A 20,974-nucleotide genomic window follows, 5' to 3' on the forward strand; every position below is an offset into this window, starting at 1 on the left:
GAATAACAGGGGAAACTGGATATGAGATATAGGAGAACTCTGTACCAAGCATATTTCTTGATTTTTCTATAAATCTAAAAAATAGCCTGTTATCAACCGAAAGAGGAACATGCCAAAGTACACAGTAGTCAAACTGACAAAAATTAAGGATAAGGAGAATATATTAAAATCAGCAAGAAAAAAGCAACAAATAATATACAGGGGAACTCCCATACCGCTATCAGTTGATTTTTCAGCAGAAATTCTACAGGCCAGAGGGAAATGCATAATATATTTAAAATGATAAAAGGCAAAACCTTACAACCGAGAATACTCTATCCAGCAAGGCTCTCGTTCAGATTTGATAGAGAAATCAAAAGCTTCACAGATAAACAAAAGCTAAGAGAATTCAGCACCACCAAATCAGCTTTATAACAAATGTTAAAGAAACTTCTCTAGGTATCCAACCACAAGAGACCAAAAAGAAGAAAGGGGAAAAAAAGACCTACAAAAGATTGCTTTGGCAATTCAGGGTCTTTTATGGTTCCATATAAATTTTGGAATTGTTTGTTCTAGTTCCATGGAACATGTGAGTATTTTGACAGGGGTTGCATTGGATCTGTAGATTGCTTTGGGTAGTGTGGCCATTTTGATAAAGTTGAGTCTTCCAATCCAAGAGCACAAGATATCTTTTCATTTATTTGTATTATCTTCAATTTCCTTCATCTGTATTTTACAGTTTTCAGAGTAGAGGTAAGTTTATTTCTAGGTATTGTATTACTTTTGATGCAATGGAAATGTTTATGCCAGTGATAAAACTCTGGTTTTTGAAATGCCCTGCCCCCTAAAAAGTGAATGAAAGACTGCAAATGGCAAAATATCCTTTTTTGTGGGTGAGCTGTATTCCATTGCATATATGTGCTACATCTTCTTTATCCATTCATCTACTGATGTGCACTTAGGATGCTTCCATGTCTTGGCAATTATAAATGGTGCCACTGTTAATAGCCAGGTGTATGTATCTTTTTGAATTAATGTTTTTGTTTTTCTTAGGTTTATGCCAAGGAGTGGAATTGCTGGGCTGTATGGTGGTTCTGTTTTTGGGTTTTTGAGAAACTTCCATATTGCTTTCCATAGTGGCTGCACCAACTTACACTCCCACCAACACTGTACAAGGGTTCCCTTTTCTCCACATCCCTGCCAACATCTGTTATTTGTGTTCTTTTTGATGATGGCCATTCTGACAGGTGTGAGATGATATCTCACTGTGATTCTGATTTGCATTTCCCTGATATTAGTGATGTTGAGCAACTTTTCATGTTCCTGTTGGCCATCTGCATTTCCTCTTTTGGAAAAATATCTTTCAGTTCTTCAGACCGTATTTTAAATGGGCTTTTTTTTTTGGTTTGCTTTTTAATTGAAGTACAGTTGATTTAAAATGTTGTAATAGTTTCTGGTGTACAGCATGAGTGGACTTGGAAGGCATTAAGCTAAGTGAAATAAGTCACAGAGAAAGACAAATACTATATCACTTACATGGGGAATCTAAAAAAATACAACAAACTAGTGAATATAACAGAAAAGAAACAGACTCACAGATGTAGAGAAGGAACTAGTAGTTACCGGTGGGGAAGGGAAGGGGGAGGGGCAAGATGGAGGTGGAGGATTAAGAGGTACAAACTATCAGGTATAAAATAAGCTTCAAGGATGTGCTGTACAACATGGGGAATAGAGCCAATATTTTACAATAACTACAAATGGAGTATAACCTTTAAAAATTGTGACTCACTATATTGTGTACCTGTAACACAGAATATTGTATATCAACTATACTTCAATTTAAAAAAATATGATATTGTAAAATAAATAAAGTTAAAAAAGAAAATAGCCTGTTACTAAAAAAAAAAAAAAGGAGGCATTGCCTAATTGAAGAAATTTGCGAGGGTCCAGTTTGCAGTTCACAAAGCAGGTAAAATTCCATATAGGTAAGAGTAAGGCCTTCAAAAGCAGGTCTGTAAGAGCAGCACTCACAAAACTAAGGTTTGATTCCCAAAGGAGGGGTCAAGGTGGCTGCCACCCACCTCCTGGCCCGTCTGAGCGGCACCAGGCTCGGGTACTGGAGGAAGGGGCAGTGAGGTTGGCCTGGCCCCAGGCTGCCTGTCACAGCCACTGCAAGTTCCCATCTTGCTTTAACATCCACTGGTATGAGCTACCAGAGGGGGTGATGTGTCCATCCAAAGAGAATCACCCGCCTGGGCTGGCCCAGATCGGGCTCTGCGATTTAGCAGGAGCCCTGGGCTCACTGCACTTCCACTTCCACGTGTTTCTGGGATGAGAATAGGAAGTTCCTGCCTTTCGTGGTATTGCCCTCAACCTGAGGACTCGACAAGTCCATCAACTTAGCACAGCACATATTTTATACTTCTTGGCACTCAGGTGGTGGTCAGTATTAACCCTTAGCACCCCCTGACTCACCTCCTCCAGCAGTCTCCAATTAGAAGAGCCCAGCTGCTCTTAATTCCTTTCTGGGATGGGGTGATGTATGCATAAGTAAGTCATCTAAAGAATGCCAATCATCTTGGGGGAGAGCCTAGTTCAGATCTGCTATTGACCCAGTATCAGCATTTGCACTGAGGTGATATAATCAGGGTTCTTCAAGTTCACCTGAGTGGACCCCACATGTGAACAAGGTTATCCACTGCAGCATGACTTGAAATAGCAAGGAACTGGAAACAACCTCAATTCCCTTCCAAAAAGGACTGGTTAAGTAAGCCAGGCCGTTAATATGCGTGTGTGCTCGTGTATGTGTACCACGTGCTCCTCCAGTTGTATGTATGCATGCGTGTCTGTGTGTACGCACACACACAAACACGCCTCTGAAGGGTTACTCAAGACACTGGTAACATTGGTGGCCTCTGAGGAAAGGACGGGGGAACTAGGAGACTTAGGAAGAGACTTCTCACCATGAAGCCCTTTGTATCTTTGCATTTTGAACCATGTGTATGTACTATTTATGCTCAAAAATGTTTCATAGAACCAGAGAAAAAACAATGCACCCCTGTGGTTCACAGCTGTTGGGGCTGGTTTGGGGGAACCACCAAATCAAATGGGTGGGACACTGTGGCTCTGGAGAGGCTAGGAGGCCGAGGAGGTGTCCGGCTCCGGTCTGTCTGGCAGACGGTGGCTGGATGCACATGACTCTTAAGGCCTGATGCCTTCCGGAGCTGCAAATGCTCCCCAGGGTAAGTGGGTGGGGCAGAGTAACACATACACATAGATGACTCTAGAAAATCCAAAACCACTATCCTAGGACCCCACCCTCCCCTCTCCTAAAGGGCCCTGTTTCAAATCAGCAACTGAGGCAGTGCAGGACAGGGGTTAAGGGACGAGGATCTCGGTCACCTCCCTGATGTCAAACCCAGTGCGGCCACTCACCAACTGGTGAGGCCTTCAGTTTACTCCCCTCTGAGCCTCTGGAGAGAGCAAGCAACAAGACTTACCTCGTAACAGGTAAGCTGCTCATGATAAGTGAGCCATACATGTTTTTGTAACATTTTAGTCCCAATTACACATCAAGAAATTACCCTGTGCTCATAAACTTAGTAACTGGAACTCTTCTAGTTAATTCTGGCAGTTGCTAAAATTATCCATGACGTGGAACTTGAAATTACTAGGGGGAGAGAAAGAGTTGATCAGCAAGGAAAGCGTGTATGGGTATGAGCGCCTCCTTGTGGCCCTGATGTAAAAGGGCAGCCTCTGGAACCAACTTCGCCATCACTTGCTGTCCTGAGATTTCAACCTCAAGGAGTCCCACGAGGGTATGGCCTGGGCCCTCACTGGGAGCAGGGTCTGCAGCTGGTCTCTCTACCACTGTCCCTTATACTGAAGTCCGGCCCCTCACAGCGCAGGCCCAGAGCTTGGGACACTGGCTGACACACAGTAGCCTCCCAACACAATGTTACTGAAAAACTAAGTGGATGGTCACTTTGAGGGGACAAAAACAAGTCTGGAGATGGATGATATGGTGAAGGTTATACAACAATACGAATGTACTAAAGGCCACTGAACAGGACACTTAAAAATAGTTCAAATGGTAAATTTTATGTTACATCTATTTCACCACAATGAAAAAAAAAATGGATGAAGTCTAACCTCATCTTTACCTGCCATTAGCAACCCCCCTGCAAGCCCCTGACCACTCCTTCGCAATCTCCTTATCAGATCCTGTTCTCTATATGGGAAAAGGGCCCAACTCCCTTCCAGGCCCCCTCCTCTCTCTACGCCCTTTCCCAGCTGGTTATCACCAGGCCCTTGATGCTCTTCCCTGAGCACTCCCTGAAGCCGGCCTAGGTGGCCCCTGAGCACCAGTGGCCTGCTCAGCTCAGTCAACACGCTGAACACTGAGCGCCCTCCTGCCCCTACCCTGTCTCCCAGCCTCCCCAGCCTCCTGTTTCCACAAACAGAACCCTCCTCTAGATGCTCAAGTCCCCCATCCAGGTGTGATCCACACCCCCATCTTCCCCACGCCCCAGTGTCCAGTCCATCCTCATGGAGAACCCTGCTCCCCCTCCTCCGAAGCGCACCTGAGGTCCACCCACTCTCCTCCCCGCTCCACCACCTCACCCCACGCTGCCTCCCTGCTCCCGCCCCTGCCCTCCCAACAATTTGTCTTCCTCACAGTGGCCCAAGCGATCTTCATAAAAGGCAACTCACATCATCACTTTCCCGCTTCACACCCTCCCAAACTCCTCAATGCTCGTGGGAGGAAGTCCAGATCCCACAGGCCATGCTGGTCTTCTCTCTGGTCTTTGTCCCACCTCAGGGCCTTTGCCCCTGCTGTTTCCTCGGCCTGAACACTCATCTCTTGAACTTCACGTAGCTCAGCCTACAAGTAACCTCCTCTGAAAAGCCTTCTTACCCACAACATCCAGAGGCCCTGGTCACTTTCCCTCATACCTCTGATTCTTTGGGCAGCGTGATAACTTTACTGCCCATCTCCCTGGCTAGAGAGGTCAGCCCCGCGGGCACGGGTTTGTCTGCCTTGCTCACGGATGGATTCCCAGCTCCTGGAAAAGGTCTGGAAAAGCCCTCATGTGTGTGGGGAGCCTGACCCTCAGAGACAGAGCTCACTGCTGTGTGGGCGCCCCCGCCCACACTGTGCTTTGTGTGAGACACAAGCCTGTGACTCACCCTGAAGGAGGGGAGGGAAACAGTTTGAAAGTCACAAAAATATATTAAAACAGCTGTTTTCTTCTTTTTTGGCGCTGACCTCCCTTCTCAGTGCCCCTGACCCACCACCCGCCACAGCCTTTCAGGGAAAAAGATGCCTGAGCAGGTGCCCCAGCCACAGCCTGGGGTCTGGGGAGGTCCCTCCAGCCTGGGAGTGAGGGCGGCTAACAGTCTCTACAGGCTCGACGCCACCGCCGACGGGGCCGCTGGGAGGCCGGAGGTGCAGGAGGGTCAGGCAGGACGCAGCGGACAGTCGGGCCTTGCCACGGGGACAGAAAACAGAAAAGAAATGAACAGAGTGAAGAGAGGAAGAGACAGAAGTTAAAGCAGCCGGGGGGGGGGGGGGGGGAGGGGAGGGAAGGGAGGAGTCAGCGGGGTGGGGAACGAGGGAGCCTCTCCAGGTGACACTCACTCTGGGTGACAGGGAGGCCTGGGGTTTGAGGCAGCAGATGCTGCTGAGGGAGGAAGGGGGATGGAGGAGAGGAAAAGGGCACTTGGCACTTGGAGAGGTAGACAGGTGAGTACTGCCAAGGCCATGGTCAGAGAGGAGGGAACAGAGGACAGGAGAGAAGGGAAAGTCCCAGAGTGGCAAGGCCAGGCCACGATGACCACCTCAGACTCAGAAAAACTGGGTGAATCCCCAGAAAGCTCGGGCCAGCACAATGTCTGAGGGAGACAAGCAGTGTCATCCAGAAGCCGGCAGAGAGGGGTGGTGCACCCTCGCTGAAGACTCTGACAGAGCCAGGAGTCTGGGCGGGGGCCTGTGCCCCGCCCTTGGGCTAGAAGGTCCTGTGGCCCAGTCTTTTGAACACGCTCACAGAGCCCGCGTGGTCCATCTGGGCACCAAGGCCCTCGCTGGAGCTGCTCCCCCGGGGCCCCACCAGAGTCCTCTTAATGGTGACCTTGACCTCAGCCGACTTACTCTTGGTGCTCGTGACCTGGCTGTCCTGGGCCTCGGGCACAAGGGCAGTCTTGCCCAGTCTCTGGATGACGCTGACTTTGGATAGGGCCTCCGGCTTCCTCTCAAGCCCAGGTCGTGAGGAAAGGGCCAGGCGCCGCAGTGTTGGGGCAGCGACCGTTGTCGCCGAGCTTGTGGCCTTGGCTTTGACAGTTAGTGCGGGCTGGGGACTGGCTTTGGCTGGGGTCCGGCCTAGCTTCTTCAGGACCCCAGCATACTGTAGGACAGAGCTGCTGCTGTCATTGTCACTGTCCCAAGCCAGATCCTCGTCCGTCTCTGGGGTCGCCCCCAGGCGGCTAAAGACTCCTGTGGGCTGTGGAGGTCAGAGATAGGACAAGTGAGTCACTTAGTCACTCAACAAGCATTCATGGAGAACTCCCTCATGGATGCCTGGCCTCACAGAGCTCACAGTTGGGAAAAACACCTGTTGGTGGCATGCTAGACAGTGGTGAGAGCCATGAGAGGGCAAGTCCAGGGAGCTAGGGGAGCCAAGAGGAGGCCCCTGCCTTGCCTAAAGTTCGGGGAAGGCTCCCTGGAGAAGGAACACCTGAGGTGAGATCTGAAAGTTGACTGGAAGTGAGTGGGATAAAGAGGGGAGGAGGCAGGGAGGAGATAGGGAAGAATGTTTGGGAGGGTCTACAAGTAAACATGAGAGCAAAGATAAATTTGGTCATTCACTCGACAGACAGACATTTTCTGAGCCCCCACTCAACACCTGGCCCTATGTTGGGCAGTGCTGGGGACCCAGTGGTGCAAGAAAGGCCCAGCCCTGCTCTTGGGCACCCACAATCCAGTGAGGAAGACAGACATGATGTCGGAAATGACATGAGTAATTCTCTAATAACAATAGTGCTGTGTTCTCTGGAGCACAGCAGGGGACAGGGAAGCTTTCTCTGAGGCCTCAGCATTTAAGTCAGGCCCTCGAGGCTGAATTAGTAAAGAGTGCCCTCCAAGTCTCAAGTCAGGAATAGGAATTGTATTTACAGCACCCTCACCGTGTGCCAAGCTCTTTCCATGGCTGCATCTTCAAGCCACGTGACCCGAATGTTATTCTCACGCTCATGGTGAGATTGAGGAAATGAGAAAAGGCCAGAGTGGATGAGCCCTGGTGAGCAAGGAAGGAAATGCAGCTGGGGGCTCTGCCAAAATTAATCAGAGGTGCCATTTGAATATGCTGACTGCGCACGTGATCTCACTCAGTCCTCACGACCACCCTGTGAGGTGGGTCCAATACAGAGCAGGAAACTGAGGGACAAAGGGCTTAAGTGACATGGTAAAGGCCACGCAGGCAGGCAGTAGCAGAGCCAGATTAACACCAGGCAGCGGGCTCAGGCCATGTCTCCCAACCACACGTCGTGCCTGGGGCCTGAGGGTCTGCAAGCAGAGACAGGAAGAGAGGGTCTCATCCTGAGCACAGTGAAAAGCCCCTGAAGGGTTTCTGGTGGGCAAGGCCGGGGAGGGGCCTGTCCTGCGGGCGCACATGTTGCTGCTGTGGGAGAGGGACTGGAGGGGTTCACAGGAGCTGTGAAGGGACCAGCGAAGAGGCCCCGCCCCATCAGTACAGAGAGAGGGGGCAGAGCAGGAAGAGACACATGGCGGCATCAGAATCACGACTGCCTGGGATGGGGTCAGTGGGGCACCCAAGACAGGGCCCAGGGAAGGGTTTGTTTTGGAGGAAGACGCTGAGGCCAGTTTGGGACGAGGTGGTGGGAGGGGTCCAAGGGTGGTGTCCAGGAATCTGCCAGACCCCGGGGGGCTGGAAGTTGGGAGAGAGGTCAGGGTAGCAGACAGACAGGGAAGTCGCCAGTACAAAGAAGGGCACTGGGCCTGGAAAGTGGGGTAAGACATGGTGAGATGTGTATGGGAAGCGTCAGGAACAACTCCCAGGGGAGACAAGAATGTGAGAGTCCCGAGTGGCTCCCCCATTTCCAACTTACCTTATTCCCCGTTGTGGTGTCTGCCTTGGTCTCGGCGCCAAGGCGGTCAAACACGGATGTCCTGTGGAGACCTGGGAGGGAAGAGAGGCCATCAGCCAGCACCTTCTGGGCGGCCCATGTGTACCCAGGCCCAGCGGAGCACCAGGCAGACAGGGAGGGGACAACATGGCAAGCTCAGACCCCAGGCAGCTCTGGTCCAAGCAAGCACAGACTGGGCCGAGTTAGGTTCTGTGCCTGTGATGTTGGCTAACGGCAACCTTAACCCACACACTTTTGGCTGGTGTCAAATGTGAGAAGTCAACTCAAATTGACACTTCTAGTCCTCACACCTTAGTACAAATTCATGAAGTGTGTGCAGGAAGACTTCTTAGTCCCTACTGGTTCCTTTCACTCTTTCTTGGGTCATAGCCTCTAAGAGAACCTGATGGAATCCTCCCTAAATTACAGCCTAAATAGCCATCAACAGGAGAATGTTTACTAAATTATGATACAGAAGTACTATGCAAATATTAAATGACCATTAAAAATAATGAAGCAGATTAACATGCACTAATGTGAAAATATCTCAGTTAAAAAGTTGTAGAAAAATACATGTAGGATGATGCTATTGGAGCTTAAAAAGGAAAGAAATGCCCAGCTATATGTGTAAACATACAAATTGGTGCATTTAAGTTCGTAAGTGCTGGTCTGTAAAGGTTAACGATATGTGTGGGATATGGGAGTGAGGGGGGAGTTTATTTTTCCTTCTTAAGCATCTGCTGATGTTTTTCCATGAGAACATGTGCAATGTTCTAAGAGGAACATTGTAAGGAAGACCACCTCTGCATTACCAAACATGAAGCCCAGCTATGGACTGAGTCTACCGGACCCCTCTGGCTCAAAAAGACAGTTCCCACTGTTTTGGGCACCTGCCCTCTGCCAGGCTCAGTCACTCACTTAACAGGCAGGCCAGCACTGAATCCACGCCACTTCCCCTCCGGGAGGAGGCACCGGAGGAGCCCTGCTAAGCTAACTACAGGGTGAGAGGGTAGAGGTGGTGATGCATCCCCCTCCTCTGCAGTCACCTTTGCTGTCCCCTGGGTCCAAGGTCCCCTGGATCCCATCAGAGCCTGCATCTCAGCCAGTGCCTGTAGGACGTGACCAACCCTGCAAGATGCAGCAAAAGGGAAGCACAGTCTGCCCCCAAGCAAGCCTCTGCCAGGCCCGTACCTTTCGCTGCCTGCTGCTGCTCCAGGATCTTGCGGGTCCGGGGGGTGGTGCCTTTGGGCATGTTGATAATGTACTTCCCCTCCATCTCAGCAGTGACCCGGCGCCGCTTGGTAGGAACAGTCAGGCTCTCCTCCTCTCTGCGGGCCAGGGCTGCTGGGGGAGGAGGGGATGGTGAGCATCTTCTGGGATGGAACATTCTCCTGGGGTAGGGGCTGGATGCCCTGCAGAGGGCACACATGTGCCTTTATCTCCATGTGTTTGTATGACTGGAATCCCTTATCTTCCCAACCACCCCATGGCCACTGACTGACCACTGAGAAACTCAGGGGTGTGGCCACAGCGGAGTCGCAGAAGGCTGTGGCGGGCCTCCCAGGCTCTCTGTGGGTCTGTCCCTGCTCGCCTCCCAGCCCAGCCAGAATCCCCTCAGATGGGGAAACTGCTGGGCAGTGGAAAGGCCATTTAGAGAGTGGTTTCACAGGTGTAATCACTTAAAAAAAATTAATCGAGCTATATACTTACAATTTGTGCATAAGGAAATTACACCTCAATTAAAAATAAATCTCAAATGCGCTGAGGGGTAAGAGAGCCAGTCCCTCCCAGGCTCCCCATCTTTTCCATACTTTAGAAATGAATCTTAACTTTCTTGCTCATGGCACACAAATGGAGAGGTCAGAAGGAGAATGACGCACTTTCAGACATATGTGGCAGAAAAGGAGCACGTGTGATGGAGGTGGACAGGGCTAGGCGGGGCTGGGCGTCAGGATAGCCCAGTCCCCTCCCCAGGCCTCAGTTTCCATTTGTGCCAAGATCATTGCTGTGGGGACGCATCCAACAAAAACAGGAGTGTGTGACGGACAGAAGGAGGGCTTGGAAGCCCAAAGGCCAGAGTCCCATTCCCAGCTTACAAGCTGAGACCTGGAGGAGGAACAGCGGCCAAGCTTGGAAAAATCTGCAGAGAAAGAAGGCTTCCGGAGAAGGGACCATCTGGGCAAAGGCCTCATGATGGGAAGGAGCCTGGAGGGGACCTGCGGCAGCGAGCAAGCCTGAATCCCCACGATGCAAGGCCCAGTAGGGCCATGTGGGAAGATGATTTTATTAATGGAACAATAGGAAGCCCTGGAGAGTTCCAGACAAAGGTGTGAAAGGATTAGATTAGAGGTTGTAAAAGATCCCTCTGGCTGCTAAGAGGAAAGGTAGCTTCTTTACCTTTGACCCCAGGCATCAAGCACAGGGCCGGGCACCAGTGCGGGGCTCAATGAACATCTGTTAAAAAAGACTGAACCACCCATAGTCAACAATACTTTACTGTACACTTACCATTTTGTAAAGAGGGTGGATCTCATGTTAAGTGTTCTTACCACAAAAAAATAAAATTTAAAAATACAAAAAGACTGACCCAGCCACTGAGTGAGAACCGCAGTGCACCCTCACTGCTTGAAGACACCACCTCACGTGCTTCTGACTGTCCTCTGGGGAGGGCAGCACCAGCCCCATTCTACAGATGTGGAGAGGGAGGCCCACAGAGGTGCAGTGACCTGACCAAAGCTGAACGCTGTGGATACCTCGTGGCCTTCAAAGCACCTTGCAAGGTTGGGAATATGTCCCCCAGATACCGTCTGCCAACCCACATTCACCTCCAGCTCCCCACCAACCTGCCCGAGTCCTCTCACCGGCGGCCTTGGCACTCTTTGCTGCCATCTTGTTGGACACAGTGACAGAGATCTTGGAGGCACTGGTGTCCGGCCGCCTGGGGGGAGTGCCGGGTGGGGAGTCGCGGTTCAGACTGTTGGTGATCATTCGGGAGGCGGCTGTAGGGAGGAAAGAGGAGTCCAGCGGGGAAGGAATAGCCCACCACTCCCTGCCCTGGGGGCCTCTCCAGAGGCCCAGACCAGGTTGGTTCCCATCACACTTCACCCATCAGTTACCCATCCCTGCACAGAGCTCTTCCCTCCCCTCCCCATCGGCTGCCGGTCTCCAGGATCCTCTTGGCCCAGCAAGTACAGATCTCCTCAGGGTACTTGCTGTTCATCTGTCTGGCGTGTGGTCCCCCAGTACCAACGGGCTTGCTCTGTCTCTTCACTCAGATCTCCTCTCCAACGGCATCTCCTCAGGGAAAACTTCCCTGACCCCCACCTTGATCTTAACCACTTCTACCCTCCGCTGGTGCTTTCTTTTTCTTCAGGCCGTTATTACTGCTTGACATTAAATTACATTTGTTTGTTTACTGGCAGCCTCTCCCACAAGAATGCAAGCCCCATGAGGAGACACTGTCTGTTTATTGCTGTGTTCCCAGTTCCCGCCACGGCCTCTGGCACTTTGTAGCTGTGCCCCCTTCACCGCTAGCATGTTCCAATGAAGGAAAGGAGGCCTGAACAGATGGCACTCACCGCTAGCCGTGCCTCGGCGAATCTCGCCTGGGAGGGGGCTGGGGCTGCAGGGCACTGACTCAGTGGCAGCTTTGCACATGTCCTGCCAAAAAAAAAAAAGGGGGGGGGGTGCCCGGGTTACCATGGGGGCAGGGGCATGAGCTGAGGGAAGAGAGGACCCAGAAATCTGAGCAAAACTTGGGAGGCAGGGGGGAAATCAGAGCTGAGCTGTTTGAGAAGAGATTTCAAAACCTTTCACTCCTCACCATAAAAAGCATCAGACAAACCCAAACGGAAAGACATGCTACAGAACAGCTGACCGGTACTCTCAAAACTGTAAAGGTCACCCCAAACCTGGGAAAACTAGGAAACCACCCCAAATCAAAAGATACTAAGGAGACATGAGAAGTAAATGCAACGTGATGTCCTGGAACGGAAAAAGGACATTAGTAGAAAAACTGATGCAATCCAAATAGTCTATAGTTTAGTTCATAATATAGTGTTTATAGCGTTTACAGTTTTGACAAATGTACCCTGGCTATGTAAGGCGTCAATATTAGGGGAAGCTGGGTGAAGGAAATACAGAAACTTTCTGTACTACTGTTTGGACTTTTCGAGAAATCCAAAATGGTTCTCCAATTTAAAAGCTTAAAGAGAAGAAAGAATTTTACTCAGGAACCTCCAAGATAACTCAGAAAATGTCCCTGGCTTGAGAAAGCCCTCACTGCGGGGTCTTGTCCTGGATGATGGATGATGAAGGCCTGTCCCTGCGATGGAAGAAGCTACAAAAATTGATGAGAACAACCCCAGCAGCCACCATCTGGTAAAGCAGAATGCTTGAGAGTGCAGCTCTGGGGCAAGTTTCCTCCTCAGTCAAGTGGAAGGAGGAGTAAATGAGCTAATATGGCAAAGGATGGAGACAGGCCCTGGCAGGCCGTGGCAAAGGCCTGTAAGTGCTAGCAGTCATAACTAAAAAAGCTCTTCACTCCAGGCCTGGCACTTGGTGCCACATACACTACCAGGCAGACGGCCACAGCTACCCTACACGGCAGGGTGTGTGAAAAGCCTGTTTCAGAGACTCGGGGAAGTGGAATTGCTAGTCTAAGGTCACTGTAAGTGGAGGGGCCACGAATGGAACAACCACGTTGTTGATCAAGTTACCAACTGGGTCCCGCACAGGAAGCTCCTGTTCTGGGGACAGACAAGAGTCCTGGTCAGTGTAATTATTATGAAAAAGATGAGAACTAGTAATAATAATAATGCTTACAGACAGCCTTTCCTGAGGCCCTGCTGTTTGCACTGTCCTAGATCTTTGTTTTAACTTAATACTTAACACCACCCTGCAAAATAGGTTTGTCTATGTGCATTCTACAGGTGGAGCAAGTAAGGCTCTGAGAGGTTAGGCAATGTACCCAGTGTCACACAGCAATAGTGAAGCCAGCCTTGGAACTCAGGTCTCCCTGCCTTTGCTTCCAAGCCTCCCATTGGCTCTGCCACTGCCGCTCCATCCCACCCCAGACCCAGGGACAGGGGTGTCGAGCAGAGCACCCACCTGGCGGTGCACCACTTTGGCATGCTTGAGGATGGCGATGATGTCACCCACCACAGTCACCCCGAGCTCGTTCATGATTTCTTTGTTGAGATCTAGCAGCATGCTCTTCTGGATCCTGCAGGGGAGGGTCTGTGGTGAGGCCACAAGTGGGCCAGGTGAGTGAGCCAGCCAGCTCCCCGTCTCCCCTCCTTTCCCCAGGTTCAGCCCCGTCCCCTCAGTGGCCTTACCTGTTATCCACAAACATCACGGCGTAATTGACAGCAGGTCCTGGAGGAATGCCGGCTTCCTTAAAGAACTGGATCCACTCAGAAGTGGCTGGCAGGGGTGGGTGGTAGACAGGGCTCATTACTCACATTATTCTCATTAGAGAACAGCAGCAGCAAAACCACAAGAGCAGCAGCTCCCACAAATTAAATGCTTGTCCAATGCCAGGCTCTGGGCTGAGTGCTTCCCATGCACAGTGGAACTAAGCCAGCCTGACGATCCAGTGGGTTAAGCAGTGTGGACGCCCCCCACTTAGCCAGTGAGGAAACTGAGGTGAGGAAAGGTTGAACAACTCGACCCAGGCCACACTGCTAACAAGAAGCAGACTCCCCCAGCCCTGGTGCCTCCGGACTGCCCTTCTCCTGACAGCTCTGCCCTGCCCTTGGGCGTGACCTGCAGTGATCATCCCCAACGTGGGAACAATGACTGGTTTGGGGTAGCCAGGACTCTGGGTTCTCCGCCCCAGTCCCCATCAGCAGGCGCAGGCACCACAGGGTAAGGATCCACAGGTGGAGGGAACGGAGGGTCGCACAGCCGGCCCTTGGCATCAGCAAGCCCCCTCCCCAACCCCACAGGAGCAGGCTGGCCTCTGAGTTGGGGGCATGGAGGTTACGAGTACAGCCTTTCGAGCTTGGGTTCAAATCCTGGCTCTGCCAACTCCTGACTGAGGGCCTTTGGGCAAGGTATCACTCAGAGCTTCAATTTCCTCAGCTGTAAATTTGGGATAATACGTTCAACATGTGGGAACTGAGCACTTGGCACATGCCAGGTCCTGTTTGGGGCACTAGGGATACCACAGGGCACAAGACAGAGTCCCCTCCCTCATGGAGCTGGCATCCTAGTGATAACTGCAGCGCCGTCCTCGGTCATTGCGTGGACTAAAGAGAGAGTCCACATAAAGGGCTTAAAAGGCACCTGGCCCGGAGGTTGTCCTCAACCCACTGCAGCTATTATTATCGTTGTTATTGTTATTATTATTCTTGGCCTCTCAGGTGTGACCTTCAAACTGACCCTAACCTATCAGGGCAAGTGTTAGATAAGATTATTGGTTCCAAGTAAAATTTTTTTTCACATTTTAATACCTCTGAAACTAGGATTACCGCACAATTGATGGTGTGCTGCAGTTTAACTGGCAACATTTTTTTTTCTTTCTCTTGATACGTAACAGTACATTCAACAGTCCATGCTACTTTAGATAATTAGAAATTTGGTATTCCTATGCCCATTTTGCTGATAAGACAACTAAGGCTCAGAGCAGGGAGAGACACGCTCTGGGTGAGGCGCTGCATGGGTGGCGGTGCAGGGCTCAGGCACGTCCTCTTCCGAGGAGGACCCTGCCCCGCCGGCCACTGGTCTGACTCCCTGGGCCTGAGACAAGTGAGGAGCTCATGCCCTCAGGACTTCCTCTACCAGCCCAGAGGAAAGGGGGGCCTTTTCTACTTTGCCCAGGTACTATCCACCTGTCAAGACGAGGAGCCCTGGGTTTCATTAGCCAAAAGCAGGATCCTCTGTCTAAGTATCGAAAACTATCACATAATTGTTCCATTTATGTGACATGTCCAGAAAAGGTAAACCTGTAGCAATCTGTAGGGACAGAAAGTAGATTAGCGGTTGCCAGGAACTGGGTGGGAGGGCAGTGAGGAGAGAGTGGGTATGCAGGTTTTGCGGGGAGTGATGAAAATGTTTCAAAACTGATTGTGGTGACGGTTGCATAACTCTGTGAACACAGAGTATAAAAACCACTGAATTGTACACTTTAGTGAATTGTATGAAATGTGAATTGTACCTGAATTAAACTCTTATTAAGGGGAATAAAAGCACCACATAGGTTGGGGGTAGCTAGCTGCCTGCAGCAAAGTCATGGAACTGCAGAAGTCCCCATGTCCTGCCCTCACCATCATGTCATGTCCTACTAAGGAGGAAAATATGCTGCCCAGTAAATGATCATAAGCACCAGCTGTAAGATGCAACCCCCACCCTTTCAGACATATTAATATGAGCCACAGTGTGTGTCTTGGCCTCAGTGAGGTGTGTTTTGCTGCAGACACCAGGAGAAATGCACCAAAATATTCACAGCAGCTTGTCTGCAACAGCCACAAACTAGAAACAATGCAACAGCCCCTGACAGTAGCATCGATAAATAAATCTGTATCAGTACCACAGAGCAGTGCAAAGGAAGGAACCACAGCTACACACAGCACTACAGACGACTCTCAGACATCGCTCAGAGTAATGGAAGCCAGAGACACAAAAGAACACACGGCGTGATTTCATTCATGTAAGTTCAAAACCAAATCTATAGAATAGGAACGTTTTCATTAGTGGTACAACAATAAAGAAAGGTAAGGAGAGATTATCACAAAGATAAAATAGTGGTTTATTCCATCTGGAGAAGGGAGGGGGTCGGGATTGGGGTGGAGCCCTCAGTGGAGGCAGGCAATATTCTGTTTCTTGACCTGGATGGTTAGAGGAGGACTGCACTTTTAAAAACTTTTTATTGAACTATAATGTACACACACAAAAGTACACACAAGTTGATAGATTTTCATAAACCAACACACCCATGTAACCAGTACCCAGATCAAGAAACAAAATATTTCCAACATCCCAGAAGCAGCCCCCTCCCCCCACACCACCTCACATTCCCTAAGTCGTCACTTCTCCCTGCCTCGCAAGGGCCAGCAACACCTTCTAGCAGTATAGATTGGTTTTGCCTGTTTCTGTTCTTTATATAAGTGGAATTGTAAAGGAAGTACTCAGATGTTTGCTCTTCAATTGCTCTTATGACCACACAAATATGTTTTCTGTGCTTTTCTATATGTACAAATCTCCAAACATTTAAAAGCTACCAGCTAACCTCTGTGGTTTGGCAATCCCAAAATACAGAGTTTAAAGACAATGTGATGGTTAAGGCTCATGAGATTAATAACAGTTAACACTTGCTGAGAACTATGCCGAAGATTTTACATACCATAACCTCCTTTCTCCTTACAACATCCCAGGATGTAGGGAGTGTTAGTATCTCCATTTCACAGGTAAGAAAACTGAGGCTCTGAGAGGCCATGTGGGAGATCTACTGGACTTTAGAACTCAAGTTCTTTATAGCCAAAATACGCTGTCAGGAGGCCAAGATACCGAGAGGAGACGGGTAGGCCCTGAGCAGGCCCTGGCCCTGCCTCCACGTTCCTTAGAGCACAGCTGTTCCTGCCAGTGACCCAGCCTTCCCTCCCCTCCCCTGTGCCCCCCACCAGGTCATGCCTCATAAAGGGCAGTGGGGAGAGGGGACCCAGAGAGAAGACTCACCCATTGTCACTGAGACCATTGTCTCCCTGGCCGTGACGCTGTTCCCTGGAGCCTGGAAGAGAGAACAAGGGGAGAGTGCCTATGAGTTGCCGCCGGCGAAGTGTCTGTCCCTCTCTCGCTGCCTGTCTGTCTGCCTGCCAGAGGAGAGTTCCTGGGCTGGGGGCTCACCGCCCAGGAATAGCCTGGAACAGCTGCCAGGAAGTCAGCCTGGGGCAGAGCTGCCACCACAACTATCACTTCTGCCTGGGACAAGGCCCAGGGACAGCGAACGTCCACAGCGCCAGTCCCACACACCTCCAACGTCTCTGGCTGGGATAAGGGAGGGACAGAAAAAGGACATCCCCTGCCCGAGACTTTAACCATAAAAAGCCATTCATTCATCTGTTCAAAAACCACTTCCTGAGAACCTACTGTGTGTGAGGCACTGCTCCAGGAGCCAGGAATTTTGAGGTGAACAAAAACCCAGAGCTTGGCACCTAGTGGGGACCCAGGAAAGGGGGAGACAGACAGTCAACAAGCAAAACACTGGACAGTATCAATATCATGTGACAGAAAGCCCTGAGCATCAGGGAGGAAACACGGAGGGCCCGGGAGGGAGGGCTGGCCATTCCCAATGGACGGTCAGGGAAGAGCTCTCTAAAGTGACGTTTAGGGACCCAAAGGCGGTGGAGGGGTGAGCAGTGCAATTTTATAGAGAAAGAGTGTTCCGGGAGAAGGTACAGCAAGTCCAGTGCCCTGAGCCAGGAGAGCATCTGGCACGTCTGCGGGGCGGCAGGCAGCCTGCGGGGCGGCAGGCAGCCTGCGGGGCGGCGGTGGAGAGAGTGGGGAGGTGGATGAGAGCAGCCGAGGGCAGAGAGGTGGGGCACCAGTCAGGAGGGTCCCCAGAGAAGAAATGGAAAACCAGTTTTCACCGAGATGAGATCAGCGGGTACCAGAAAGCTGATAAAGACATATTAGCATCAATGGCGATGTTCTCCTAGGCGTGAACAGCAGTGTTGAATGAGAACTCAAAGAAATCATTTCCTCACCTGATGATTCGACGCTATCTGACTCCAGGACTACCTGGCCCACACTTCCCACCCTAGCCCTCCTCCTTCTCTCCTCCTCTGGTCCTCATCCTTCACTCAGCTCCCTTCTGTCTGCTCCAGCCCCCAATTCTGATCCTTCTCGTCCAGCCTGCCTCCACTTCCTCTCCAGGGCAAAGAAGGCCCCTGGCCAGCCCCTATCTACTTACCATCACCCACAATCTGCCCCTTCCCACCCCACACCCCCATTTGATGGTATAACAGAGATGGTAAAAGAGTAAGGACTCTGGAACCAGACTTGCAGAGTTCAAATCTGGCTCCACCACCTACTAGCTGTGTGATCTTGGCAAGTTACTTCACCAGTTAGGCCTCAGTGTCCCCATCTGTAAACTGGGATGATACACACAACTTACCTTAGAGGACTGCTGTGAGGGCTGCATGAGCTTCTATGGACAAAGCACTGGAGAGAGCCTGGTGTGTACTAAGTACTCTACAAGTGCTGGCTCTTCTTCCCTGCCAGGCCTCCCTCCGCAGCCTTCCCACTAGCACCCAAGGGCTTCACCTGCCTCCCACTTTTCACACAGAAAGCCACCTGTGCCTGGAATGCTTCCTCCTCCTGTCCTCCTGGCAAGCTCTCCTTCATTCTGCTTGACTGCCACCTGCTTTGTGAAGCTTTCCCAAAGTCCCCAGATGTGAGACTCTCTCCTCCACTCTCAACGAGGGTGATGAACATGACCACAGACATCACCCCACCCTGTACATGGCTCCAGAGATCCCCTTTCCCTTCTGGATTTTACCAGTGGACAAAGACAACACAACCAGCACCTCTCAAAGAGCAAGGGAGGGAGGGGCTTCAGTAAATCAGACAGAACAACGACACCTCACATACCAAGCACTCGCTGTGTGCCAGGACCAGCATCAGGCATCATGCTGGTGCCTCACAACCTCCCTGTGTGTGAGGACTATAATTAGCCCCATTTTAATCAATGAAAAAAACCGACTCATTGTGGTTCAGTCATTTGCCAAATGCCACATCTAGCAAGCAGCTTTACTAGGATTCAAAAACAAGTTCTCCCTGATTCCAATGCCCATGCAGTAGCTCCTGCCGAATGTTTATGTGCCAGGCACTGAGTACGTACACATCTCAGTGACTCCTCACAACCACCCGCCATAAAAAGTAAAAATGCTATCCACGTTACAGAGGAGAGTAGCAGGCCCAAGGTCACACAGCAAGTAACTGCAGAGCCAGGATTTGAACCTAAGTCAGTCCAATGGCTACAATTAACACTGGTCAAGAGATTACTATGAGCCGGGCACTATGGTCTGTCTTCACAAAGTCTCAGTTAATACTTATGGGGTGGGTGGGTATAGCTCAGTGGTAGAGCACATGCTTAGCATGCATGAGGTCCTAGGTTCAATCCTCAGTAAACATTAAAAAAATTAATAAATAAAACTTATTTAAAAAATACTTACTAGAAGCCTTTAAGTCCTGGAATCTTCCCACTATAGCTGCAGAATTCCCTGCTGGATTCAATTTCCTCTCTCCATCATTAAAAGCCCATCTCCAGTGCTGAATTTCTGAATAGTGGAAATTGTATAACATTAATAATAGAAAAATGACAGCTCCCAAAATCCAAGTAATTATCATGGACCCTTAGAAGGCTTGACCCCAAATGGTGATTTTACCACTTCCTAACCCTGACTCTGCAGCAAGTGGCTTAACCTTTCTGGATCTCATTCTCTTTAACTATAAAATAAGAATGATAGGAGTTACTGTACATCAACTATACTCCAATTAAAAAAAATGCTAGGTGTATCTATTCTTAAAGTGCTTAGTGGGATTAAATGAGTTCATAAATGCCAAGCCCTAAGAACAATGCTCAACCCATTATGTATATGTGCATTAAATAAAATAAATGTATCTTCAGTGAGTTAGGGAAAGGGTAGACTGGCAACTGAGTTGATGTTAGTCATGGGCAAAATGTGAACTGAGAACAGAGGGTAACTTAACAGGATCCATGGTATCTGACAACATGGCATCACATAATACAAGTTATTCCCTTTTCAATTCTTTCAGTTTCTGTCTACAATATAATAGACCGTTCTGCTTCCGTTCTTGGAATTCAGTTTAAGTTTCCCTTCTTCTCATAGCCAGCAATGTAGTTTTCCATTAGGGTACCAATACAAATATTCTTTCTCAAATGAATTAACTGAAGGAAAATGCATCAGTGGTTTGAAAGAAAAAGGAGAACCTAATACTATGGGATTTGGTAAAACTGGTCAAACAGTGGCAGGATGTCGATTTGCCTAACTCCAGATTCCAAGTTTTTCCTGTTCCTGTCCCTGAGCTTCCTCCTCCTCTCTACCTCTCTGTTTACACCAATGACTCTCAGAATCATTATTATAGGCCCAATCTATTAAGCTCCTACTCAATACTGTGCCAGGCCCTGTGTTAAAGACTTTACACGTACACTTCATCAGCATCCTCACAATGACTCTGCTATTGGGACTATTAGCCCTCATTGTATAGGAAAACGAGGTTCTAATAGGTGAAGGCATAGGTCCACTGCCACAAAGTGGAGCTAGGAGTTGAACTTAAATCTGTTGGCCCCCAATTTCATGCTCCCACACCCAGATCTTCCACATCAAGCGCAAACATCATCATCAATACTAACAATAACAGTATAGTAACTAAGTGAGCAGTGTGCCAGGTGCTGTGCTAGGGGCTCCAACATGCACGAGCTGACTTCTCACTCCAACCCATAAAGATGATGTTATAGTCAGAAGATGATGCTATAGTCAGATTCTGACCCCCATTCTACAGAGGAGGAAACTGAGGTTCAAAGAAAGAAGTCACTCGTCCAGAGCCGCACAGAAGCGCCAGGACTGACTTTGGAACCCCGGATGCCATTCATCCCCACCTCATCCAGCCCAGTCCCACCAACGTCCCGGACCCGCGCCTCACCTGGCCCTCCGGGCCCGCGCCCACTCGCGCCGCCCGCCCAGTTTCCCGGCGGCGCCAACTGTCAGACCCTCCTCCCTCGGCCCGGCAGCCCGCCCCGGAAGCACCGCCCTCGCCGCCGGAAGCCGGGCTGACATGTCGCCCGCGGCCGCTCTAGCCCGCAGGAGAGCCACCAGCGAGAGCGCAGCCG

General features: G+C 50.2%; 1 protein-coding gene across 7 annotated transcripts; it reads right to left on the reverse strand.

The window, feature by feature from the left end:
- Positions 1–5,192: 5,192 nt before the first annotated feature.
- On the reverse strand, positions 5,193–20,882 carry C9H19orf47 (chromosome 9 C19orf47 homolog). Of its 7 annotated transcripts, none has more exons than XM_031458705.2 (11): positions 20,788–20,882; positions 19,296–19,400; positions 16,798–16,849; positions 13,458–13,545; positions 13,231–13,345; positions 11,700–11,781; positions 10,983–11,120; positions 9,313–9,462; positions 8,104–8,174; positions 6,131–6,479; positions 5,193–5,467 (listed from the first exon to the last, which is right to left on the reverse strand). In XM_031458705.2, the coding sequence occupies exons 3-11, from the start codon at positions 16,814–16,816 to the stop codon at positions 5,373–5,375; spliced, it is 1,107 nt and encodes a 368-aa protein (XP_031314565.1). In that variant the 5' UTR covers positions 16,817–16,849; positions 19,296–19,400; positions 20,788–20,882; the 3' UTR covers positions 5,193–5,372. The 7 variants fall into 7 exon arrangements, with proteins under 7 accessions (XP_031314565.1, XP_031314564.1, XP_031314563.1 ...); XM_031458704.2 differs by having other exon boundaries at positions 9,313–9,465; positions 10,965–11,120; XM_031458703.2 differs by lacking the exon at positions 5,193–5,467 and having other exon boundaries at positions 5,552–6,479.
- Between the last annotated feature and the right edge of the window lie 92 nt (positions 20,883–20,974).

The sequence above is a fragment of the Camelus dromedarius genome, chromosome 9 (genome assembly GCF_036321535.1).
Source record: "Camelus dromedarius isolate mCamDro1 chromosome 9, mCamDro1.pat, whole genome shotgun sequence".
Taxonomy (NCBI): Eukaryota; Metazoa; Chordata; class Mammalia; order Artiodactyla; family Camelidae; genus Camelus; species Camelus dromedarius.

Coding starts and splice junctions, on each gene's coding strand:
- C9H19orf47 (XM_031458700.2), bottom strand. Junction 11,782..13,230: donor CCAAAGTGGTGCACCGCCAG/GTGGGTGCTCTG, acceptor TTTTTTTGGCAG/GACATGTGCAAAGCTGCCAC. Junction 9,466..10,964: donor CGGTGAGAGGACTCGGGCAG/GTTGGTGGGGAG, acceptor CTCCTCCCCCAG/CAGCCCTGGCCCGCAGAGAG.